This window comes from Aptenodytes forsteri, unplaced genomic scaffold (assembly GCF_000699145.1).
Source record: "Aptenodytes forsteri isolate BGI_AS27 unplaced genomic scaffold, ASM69914v1 Scaffold248, whole genome shotgun sequence".
NCBI lineage: Eukaryota > Metazoa > Chordata > Aves > Sphenisciformes > Spheniscidae > Aptenodytes > Aptenodytes forsteri.
The window spans coordinates 101,170-112,142 of NW_008795935.1; the positions used below are offsets into that span (position 1 = coordinate 101,170).

Consider the following 10,973-nt stretch of genomic DNA (forward strand, 5'->3'; position numbering starts at 1 on the left):
GAGAGTTGGGGTTATTCAGCCTGGAGAGGAGAAGGTTTTGGGGAGACCTTCTTGTGGCTTTTCAATACTTAAAGGGGGCTTATAAGAAAGATGGGGACAAACTTTTTAGCAGGGCCTGTTTACAAGGGGTAATGGTTTTAAACTAAAGGAAGATAGATTTAGACTAGATATAAGGAAGAAGTTTTTTACACTGAGGGTGGTGAAGCAGTGGAACAGGTTGCCCAGAGCAGTGGTGGATGCCCCATCCCTGGAAATGTTCAAGGTCAGGTTGGACGGGGCTCTGAGCAACCTGATCTAGTTGACGATGTTGCTGCTCCTTGCAGGGGGGTTGGACTAGGTGACCTTTAAAGGTCCCTTTCAACCGAAACTATTGATTCTATGATTGTAAGAAAACAGTGAAAGAGCTCAGGAACATAGCAGTGCATCCTATGAATAATGTGCTTAAAACCACAACTCATAAAAACTAAAGTTTGTAGAGCAGCAAAGGCATATACATTACCAGTTTATCTGAAGTAGTACGGTAGGAGCCTAAACAGTTGCGAAATATTGCAGAAATAAATTATTTCACAATGTTTTAGCAAATATCTTCTACAAACCATAAATGTCACCCTTGTTAGCTAGTGAAGGTTTGATGGTGTCTAACAAGTCCTGGCAGATTGTACTGTTCACTTGACTAGAGGTGGAGGGAGGTTTGAACTGGTGAGTGGGTGTGCTGGCACCTGGTCTGATACCCCCTTTGCAGATTGCCAGGTCCCAGGCTGTTTAACAGTCTAGGAGGACAAACACTGTTGCTAACAGAGAGGGATGTAGCAAAATCTATATGCCTTACTGTGTGTTTAATATCACTGATACTACCCATGGGGGAGTATCCCAAACTTCTAACTTGATGCACAGGAAACTCTTTTCCTGGGCTCCTTCATACTCGGTGGAGAGAAACTCTTTTGCAGAGTGAGCTGAAGCACCTTAGTTTTCCTTCCACTCAGAAATACTCTTTGGAAGAATGTTTCTCTTGACTAGAGAAGTAATTATTTTTCTCTCCCTGCGTATCTTTAATTTACCTGCCATTCCTAGAAATAACTTCCCATGTAGTTAGTGTACTTTTTCCACTATAAAACCCACTGGTCAGGGAGAATATCTTGTTAGGTTTTTTGTACACTGAAGGAAAAAAAGAAAGTGATAGAAATAGGAACAAGTTTTGGAGTTAGCACCTAAATCACAGAGCTTTCTAGATGAAATTTCTTGAACTTGGTCTCTTCTTAAGGCACTAGCCTGTGCACTCCAAATAAAGTAAGAAAGTTTGATTCAAGTGTGGTTAGGGCCAAAAATACAACCCCCAAAGCCTCTGTCCCATTCCTGCTTCAAGAAATTCAAACCCATTCCTCCGCAGGTCAGCAAGCAGGTCTAGAATTGAGTTGTGGGAAAAGCTTACTCAAGAGTGCTTATCATTTTGATGGAAGGGTTTTAATTTGAATAGCAGTAGCCCAAAAGCTATGGCATCTGATCAGGAGTTTACGTCCTGGTTAAGAATACAGTGTCAGGAGCAGGGCAAACTCCTCCTGGTTTGAAATTTTGTACTGAATTTCTAGTATTTTCTGTTGTATGGCAAGGTCCCTCAATCTTTTAAATAAACAGGAAAAAAACCCCCTTGACTTCTTAGCAATAATGAGAAAAAAAATTAAAATATATAGATATACTTTTTAGCAAACAAGTAAAAATCTGTTCACCACCAGCCAAGATGATTTTTTTTTTTGAGCAACAGATTGTCATTAATTACACTTTCCTTTTTAAAACAATTTTTTTGTTGTAGGGCCGATAACTTTCAATTATGGGTTTTGCAGATTTGCTTTAAAGTTATGGTATATTGATTTTTCAATTGATATTCTTAATCATGTGGAGGGGACAGCAGCTGGCCTGTAACCATTCTTGGCTAGCCTGCCCAAAGGCCATCCTGGTAGATCTCTGTTCTTGGGGAAAGAACTTCCCCTTTGATGTTGGTCAATTGAGCCTTGCTTGGGGCTACAAAAACTACCAGAGGTAAGTAAATATGATGTAAATTTCCTTTACATCGGATTAAATTTTGCAGAATTTCAGTGAAAGGCTTACTGCTCACTTCCACTACTTAATGGTGCTTTGTACTTGACCTGAAGGCAGATGGTGTATTTATTAAATCATGTGGAAATTGCAAGTATTAAATGCCTGGATATCCCTTCACAGCTCATAGTACCAACTAACAGAGGAGAGGTGTCTGTCATATCTTAAAACTGTAGTGATGGATCAGCAGAAAAGTCTACCTTCTTACTACACTCACACATTTCCAAGGTGAGATTTGGGATTTATTCCTTCATCCCATCCTCCTCCTGAAAACATCCTGGTCTGATTTTTTCAATTTGATAAAATCTTTGTACTGTTACTTCAAAAGCATTTGCAGGAAGACAAGACCATCATCACCACTAAGATACTGTATTTGTTTGAGTAATGACTGCCCAAGAGTAACTGTTGCATCTTTAATTGCTGCCTACATTTTACAGAAAACTTGAGTAAAACTCAGGCACAGATCTGACTGGATCTAGAGTTTAAAATGGGATTGCTTTTTGCCGACAAACCTGCAGTCACTTCACTTGCATGCCAAGTAGCTGGATGAAAACAAGTTTCCATTCAAACCAAGATATTAAAGCTAATGCAATAAGCTGTGTTGGGAAAATTCCCCATAGTTTGGAAGCAGCTGCTAACCCATTGTTTTGGAGTGTGATGGACGCAAGCGTCTGCCATAAAAGCCTGGATGGATCTGTTGTACTTGTGAAAAGCAGAAGTTTGAGTAGTGCATTCAAATGCGTTTTTTCTAAGAGTGGGAAAGATGCAAGAAGTGTAACGCCTGTTCATGCAGATACTGTGAATATCTGAATGTAGATAAAATACGCTTTTTCTTCCTTGGGTATGTCCTCTCAGAAACTTAGGGAATAATTTGATATGTAGCATGCGAGTCTTGGGGTTATTCTCAGAGCTGACATTTCACCTCCTATGAAAAGCTCTGTTGGAGGAGGATACTTTTATGCTTTTATTTATTTTTGCTTGGAGCACATCTTTACAACCTCAGTTTGGAGTCTGATGGAGCAAGCATTTATGTCTGTTCGAAGTATTTTCAGAACAGACATGCTTGCTTTCGTCAAGAGGAGAACGTGCAACTTTTTTCCCCTGGAGTATTTACATGTTACCTGATGTTTTTTGCCAAAGGAGACAAGTTAGAGGATGCAGCATGGTAACTAGAGGGCTGCTTTACTAGAGATTGGTCCTCAAAGAGCAATTTAGTAAACTCCAGTAATTAGCATAAGCATCCTCAAATGAACTTTACATCTTCACATGCCTCACAAGGAAAATATGGTAGTTCTTTGGGGGCTGTGGAAGCGTACAGGGAAGCTGACAGGCCTAAGTAGACTCGAGTGGTTCTTCTCTAATTAATAATGTTGACAAGCTTTCCTCATGTTTTCCACACGCCTTTGACTATGGGGCTGTCCCTAACCTTGAAAGCACAGCATGTATAAGCGTTTCTTACACCCTTTTTGCTTTTTATTCACCCATGCTGCTTAACATATTGCGACCTCAAAGGTTTCATGAGACTTGTCAAGCTCACCGTAGATGAAAGAAGGAATTCCCACGTCCTTCTCTTTTTCTGTTTCCCTTGACCTCTGTTTTGGCTCTACTGCAGCCCTTCTCCCGTGAGCTAACTTAGTGGAATAAAATGGTAAAAAAACCCCAAACTCAACATAATAGGTTTCTCTGTGTCAGTGAGTTAAATGGGGCCCTGGAAGGGTCCAGTGAGCTGCAGAGCTTGGAGCAGAGGAGGAGTGCTACCAGATGGCCAGAAATGAAAAAGAGGAGGGGTTGGAGTTGGAGAAAGGTAGGAGCAGCAATAGCAGACAGGGAGGATGGGAAGCAAGCCTTTGGGTAGTAATGAGGCATTAGATTGGCTCAAAGCCTGTAAAGCCACAGTTTAAGTTACCATTTGTAATTTTTCAAACAGAAAATAGCTGTGTGATTTTATGGATTTTCAGGAATGTGTTCCAGATGCTATACAGGCACCATCTTTTCATTCCAGGGATGTTGTGCTCTCTTTAAAACTTGTGGCTTCCTGCTGATTAATTCAGCAGATGAGACAGTTGGAAGATCTTTCACACGTTTGAATCTTTAGCCAAATAGCATTTCTTTTTCCCCAGAGACATCACAACATCATTTCTACAGCCTGGGAAGTAGTATCTCCCCAATTTTACTTTTTATAACCTTTGGCAGACTGATCTCATCATATACCCAGCTCATACTGTGTTCGGCTAGAGCTGCCTTAGCAGAACTTTTTCATGCATGCTAACATTTCTTTGGGCATTTCTAGACACAAACCTCCCGTTGATTTATGGCTTCACACCTTTCTAAAATACCTGATAAGGGGTGTTGTGGATTTTGTGTAATAGAAGGCCATGAGAATGGCATGAATAGACTCCACTGGTGCATTGCACAATTCGATTTAACTATACACATCTTAATGTGAAAGTCGCCAGGTTTGTGCTGATACAACAGTGGGAAGGGGAGTACTGTGTTTGGTGGAAATAGCTCATTGATGTAAAAACTTACTTGAGAGTATGGTCAGTTGTCATCTGCCTAGTAGGATTCGGGTTGAAATACTTCCATTTTCATTTCAGATAACAAAGATACTTCTTCTTGTACTTTAGCATAAGAAATAGTTCCTCTTACTATTTTATGAACATTTCCCAACTACTATCAATGCAAAACTTAACAAGCTCATTGTAAAGCACTTTTCTCCCTAATTTATTGCTTTTGCTGAAAATTCCGCTCTTGCTTCTTCTCTTACTTTTATTTGACTGTTACTTAGTCCTTCTGCTGCAGGCAGCCTTCTGCTCATCATTTAAACGTTTCTTCATTATTTAATTCCACCAACAATGGGTTTTGGAGGAAAAATTTTGGGGTTTGTAGCTATAATACGTGGTTTCACATGTCTGATACTAGAGCAACACTTCACAAATTGCATGTTTCATGCTGACCAGTCTGTAGTTTGCCAGCTTTGCTCCCTGCAGAATAGGCTGCTTTTGATTTCAGATGCCTGCCATGCCTTCCTGTGCAGCTGGGATACCTTGGTGAGTAGTAATGGTGGCTCTTTGAAAGCTGAGAGTCATTCACTTAAGAGTTCACAGCTTATAAAGGTCCAGTGGGCAGCTCTGCTTATGGAAAGGGAAGGGAGCAGGTGAGCAGTGATGATCTGGCTTCTCTTGTCTCTCTCTAGCAAAGAGCAAGTTAGCAATTACTTTCGATGTCACAGATTGTCTTCCATTGAACTTAGCCCATCTTCTCTGCTTTCACTTTTTTCTTTCTTTTCTTTTTTATTGCTTTCCTTAGATTTGAACCTCAGGAAAAGGTCCCTAACTTTTTTCCTGGGGTGATTCCACCTGAGTAGCTGCGTGAGTCATGAAAAAGTGGTACAGCTTCCTGCACTGGCTGCCACGGTATCCAGCAGTGTTGCTATACACACAGTGCTGATGTAGCAAACACTTACAAGGGGCTTTTTTGGGGAGTGCGTTTCTTTCTTTGTTGCGTTACTGACCAAATTTTTCTTGGAGCTCAAAAAAAAAGAAGTAGAGGAACCATGCAACAACATGTTACATAAAATTGTGAGCAGAATATTCCAGTTTGGGCAGGTTTCTAACAGCATAAGTAGAAGTGCACATAAGCAAGGCAGAAGTTTCTCCCCATCCTAGTCACATTCTCAAATTTGCTTTGTAAAAAGCAGAATACATGGAATATATTTCATTAAGTCTGATAGTACAATTATAGTTGCAATGGCTGTATCTATGCAATGGAGTTGCAATGGAGTATAATCTATGATCTCACTACAGGTCTTGTATGAGTCCTCTACTGCATGCAGTACTTTTTTTCATGCCCCTGTTGTTTCTCACTTGTTTTTTGTTCCCCACCCATTACTTAGGAAGTAGCTCGAATAATTCCTTTCTTTAAAAAAGAATTGCTCTAATTAAATTTCTATTCAGATGTATATCTTGCAAGTAGTTTTTAGAAAAGAGTGTATTTCTAGAAAATGTCTTCTGAATCAATTAAACTGAAAGTTCAAGGTAAGGTTCATGTAATTGAAAAATATAAAGGGTGTCTAAAAGGGAAGATGTATTTATTCATGCCACCTACTAGATTCCATGAGGTATTATTCTCATTACTATTCATGTTTTTGAAGGCTAAAGGCTTTTCTAATACAGTTGCCGTGCTAACTAGATTTCTGAAGAATAATTTTTTGTAGGCTTTTGTTAATATGAGGAGGGCTCATTAAACAATATTAAAAGGGAGTGACAATATAGTACTGGAATGCATATTTTGAGAAGTGGTTTCTTGAAAATGAGGCAAAAAATTTTCATAATTTCCTTACAATGGTTTTTCATTTATGGTGGGTTTCATGGACTGTACAGTGTATTATGGATGTAATGAAAATTGACTATGATTGAAAATTTACTTCTGACATTTCCACTTAATTGCATTTTGAAGCAAAAAAATCTCAGTGTACAAAATTCTTTATTATATAGAGATCTGTACAACTTTAAAAAAGTTAAATGAAGGCAATGCTTATTATGAAGAATATTCAGTTTAACTTTTTTCCCCCTAGCTCCAGTTATAGTCCCAGAAGATATGGCAAAATGTTAAAGCTGTGAAATAACATTAAAATGCCATTTAATGTGTCAAGGGAAACTTTGTTGTTTTTTTTTTTTCTTCCCAGATAAAAAGACTTGAATAAAAGCTTTTTCTTCTGTAGCGCTCACAGGTTTTCAAGTAGATGGAGACGGCTGTTGCTTGCAGCAGATTATACCAGATGCGGAGTTGCCTAGGGATGTGTGCTTTGTTTGCTGGAGACAGGTCTTATTGTCTTGCCTTGAGGCATTAGGTTGAGTCTGTTAGACTACATAAGTAGTGATTTTTATCCTTTGAGTTAGTGGAGTGTCACATGGTGCTATGTGACATTTTTAGGTGATGCATGAAGTAGGACTTTTTTTTACTTGGATATGTAGAAGTAGGTGACCTCTATTGAAGTTTTGCAAAACCCTTAAATATTTACTGCTGAAAGAGAAGAGGGATTGCAGGTTTTGGAGACATGTTGCTAGGTTCCCTGCCTAAGAAATATACTAAATTAACATTTCATCATAGTTCTTTATCCACAGAAATACTATCAAGGAAGAGATGAAAGGATTTGCATTTATATTATACACCTTAGCATGCAAGTAGAGGACCAATGAGGCTCTGTATGATGAATGTCTGAAGATTTCCTGAAAGTCCCACTAAAACAAAATTGAATATCTTACAGAGATTTGCTGCATGTATATTAGATATGAGATAATAGGTGTAATACATTTTCCTGTTATTTCACACTTGTCTGTGTATAGGATATTTAATTTTTTTCCTTCGAAATAGCTCGTTCTAGTGCAGCAGCCAGCACAAGGTATTTGGCAAGATGGCCTGTGATCTCCTTTAATATTACAATTTATGTGTCCTTGTGAGATTTCATTTGAGCTATAATTTGTAAATAAATTTGTCCATATTATGAGTATGAAGCGAAAACTGAGTAGTGGAACTGTGTGTGGTACCAGTCTGGTTTTTTTTCTTTGTTAAATTTGCATTTGCTGGAGATCTCCAGATACTCAGTGTAGCATCCTTGTGCTTGTTGAACATCACTTTCTCTAGTGCATTCAGCTTGGAGGCGGCTCAAGCAAGCTGAAGAATATAAAATTGTCTTAAGCGATTGTGTATTTTGGATAAGATAATTTTTCTGAAAAATGTTATGACATGTCTTAGCCTGTTCCAACGTAACAGTAAACACTTCATGAATCCGTATATTGCTGGAGAAAATACAGATTTACAAGGTTCCAGTTTCACAACCTCCTGGCAGACTTCTGTCATACAGCATGCAACTGTGAAAGATAGTTCTTAGAGCAACCCATAATATGTCAGACCTAGCAAATCTGCTAAAATTATTCAGTGCTTCTCCTCTTTACTGTTTTGCACATTATAATGCAGTAGTCGTGTTGGGTTAATGTGTTAATGGATGATCTTCAAAGTTTAATGAACATAAGCAGGTTTTGCATCTCACTGTTTTGTATGCAGCCGATAGTTTTGTTCAGGGCTTCCTGTAGTTTCAAGATTCAGTGATGGCTTGATATTCAGTGTTGAATTCAAAGTGAGTCAAAATATTACTAATGAAATGAGCAGTGTTAACCATTTAATCTTAGTGTTTTGGTTTCTTACTTGGTGCTAAGGTAGCATCAAAGCTAAGGAATTATGTAAGTTAATATCCAGACAAATGTTTCTCTGCCAAAGGGAAGCAGTTAAAGCTTGAAAATGCTCAATATGATTTTAAGTAAACATTTCGTTAAACATTTTTAAGTAAATGTACATTTAAAAGTAAATAAACATTTTTAAGTAAACATCAGAAGACTGATGTAGCTGGTAATTTCTGACTGGTACTACATAAATGCTTATGTTTTGAGCTAGCGGTTCTTATCTGCATGGGCTGTCCCTTGCATTCTGTGTAACATTTCTTCAATTGCGCTTAATATCTCTGTCCCACCTTTCTTGACCAGGTTCTCTGCTACCATTGTGGTAAATAAAGGTTAACTGAACTTGATTAGGACTTTCAAGGTTGTACTTTTATCCAAGATACACAGTGGTAATGGTCTCTGTAGATAGAGCCACGTGTGCTGTAGCCTGATAGCTTCATATGGCATTCTTTTGGTGTGTTGGTTTGTTTGGTTTCTGAGGTTCAAATGTGTACAAATTGCTTCTCATTTGGGAATGTTTTCATTGTGGTTGCTTCCCCGTGTCACATGCACAACATGATTACTTGGAAGTTGAAAATAATCAATTTTGAAAATATTAACACACTGTCTGTCCTTCTTTAGGAAAGCCCAAGAAGGGAAGAAGAAAGTGGTTCTAGCAGGCTGTGTGCCACAAGCCCAACCTCGTCAGGACTACCTGAAAGGCTTGAGTATTATAGGGGTATGTATCTTTATCAGTTAGAAACCAAAGGTTTTCATACGTGGTCAATGGTCAATAGGTCAATGTCAATATATAGACTTTGTTGCCGTTCTCTTGGAAAAAGCAGCAGAGAAGCTTGGTCCCCCCGTTAGTCGTCTTGCGTTACACAGCACTTAAGCCTTCTTTCATCCAGGGTGATTTGGTTTGGTTGTGGCATGAGGGGAGGAGGAAAGGGATGCTGTTGGTGCAGCTGAGTTCCAGTGCCCTTTGTAGCCTGAAAATATCCAGGCTTCATCCAGGATGATGAAGATATCCATTACCATGTTCTTTAAAATATTACAGTTTATTTGCTTTAAGACAAAGAAATACACCCTTTGTTAAACTCAGTGGAAGAAGTGTAAAAGACTAGAGCATATAAATTACACTGACACAGCTGAGGGTTTGGTGGTTCTTTTTTCACTTCACGCTATTAAGCAGAATGGCAAATAGCAATGAGTATTTTGTTTAAATCTGAGGCAGTCTGAAGAGTTAAATCCACTGGTGACTGAGTTGTTAAACAGTTACCAAGCTTTACCTTGAAAAGGTAACTAGAGAGCTGCTGACTTCATTCAGTTAGTAAAGTGTCTTCAGTGTCCTTTGGGATGAAGTGCCACTGTATAATTGAATCACCTTTGTAAAATAGTCACGAAAATCCAGGAGTCAAAGCACAAGCTAACAAAGATTCTTCATTATTCAAGCCTTTAGATTAAAACTGGATGAATTTGTAAAAGGCATGTTTGAGTTGAAGCACTGTCATTGGATTCAGTGTGTGAGAATTACAGTGAAGCTGTCGTGTATTATGTTAAGTCAGAGCAGATGACTGCAGCATCATTTCTGCGTTAAAAATGTAAAGAGGTCAACATGTTTCCACTTCAGTATCATGAATTCAGGTTGAAACTAAGATTTTATAGGAACAACAACAACAAAAATGTTCCAAAGCTTTCACTTTCATTAGAAGATCATACAAGGTGCAGTTGTTCAAAGTAATTTAGAATTAAAATAATAGTTTGTTTGGAATTAGGAAGAAGATGGCTTCATTAACTACTAAGATTTTATAGGAACAACAACAACAAAAATGTTCCAAAGCTTTCACTTTCATTAGAAGATCATACAAGGTGCAGTTGTTCAAAGTAATTTAGAATTAAAATAATAGTTTGTTTGGAATTAGGAAGAAGATGGCTTCATTAACTGATTTATTGGAATTCTTTTTAAAGATGGACTTTGTGCTATTTGAATTTTTAATTAATTACTGCTGTCACTCAAAATGTTTTATCTCCCAATTTTTTCCCCAGCTGCCACTCTCAGCTACGTTAATGCCTATAAATTAACTCAGTGCCCAGAAGTTATATTTAGGGGCTGTAAAATGTCACACTATTCTGTATAGATAATACTGTATTGCTAGTTACAGTTTAAAGGAAGAAACACACTTTCTATTCCACTCTGCAGTCTTACTTTACACAAATATATGCAAGAGAACGATCTAAGACTCCAACTAATTAAGTACAACTTACTCCATGTAGCAGGATGGGAAAAACAAAAAATAAATGGTGAATGGATTTCCTCTTGGCTCAGAGGCAACATAGTTATGTGATCTGTAATTGGTCGTTATAGTGAATATAATGATATTGACACATATGAAGACAGAGGGAAAAAAAATGAGTCACTGTCCTTTGACCAAGACTGTAATTTGATGATTCAGTTTTGATGAATTTAACTTAGGAAACTTGCAGGACCTGAAGTTTGATTTTTATTTTTTTTTATCATTTTTTTCTTTCCTTTTTTTTTTAAACTTTCCTTTTTAGCTAACGTAATTTCTGGAAATTAGCCTCTTCATCTTCATTGTGGTACCTACAACCAGTGTTTAGTGAAAAATATTTGTAGTTTTGTATTTATTACAGAAAGATTTC

The 10,973-nt window shown here is 37.9% G+C and overlaps 1 protein-coding gene across 1 annotated transcript in view; it reads left to right on the forward strand.

Annotated features, from left to right (window-relative positions):
* The window catches only part of CDKAL1 (CDK5 regulatory subunit associated protein 1 like 1), a 396,152-nt gene that overhangs the window by 78,415 nt on the left and 306,764 nt on the right, over nucleotides 1-10,973 (forward strand). Inside the window, 1 exon segment of the mRNA XM_009285096.1 lies at nucleotides 8,952-9,048. Coding sequence (XP_009283371.1) covers nucleotides 8,952-9,048 — 97 coding nt within the window.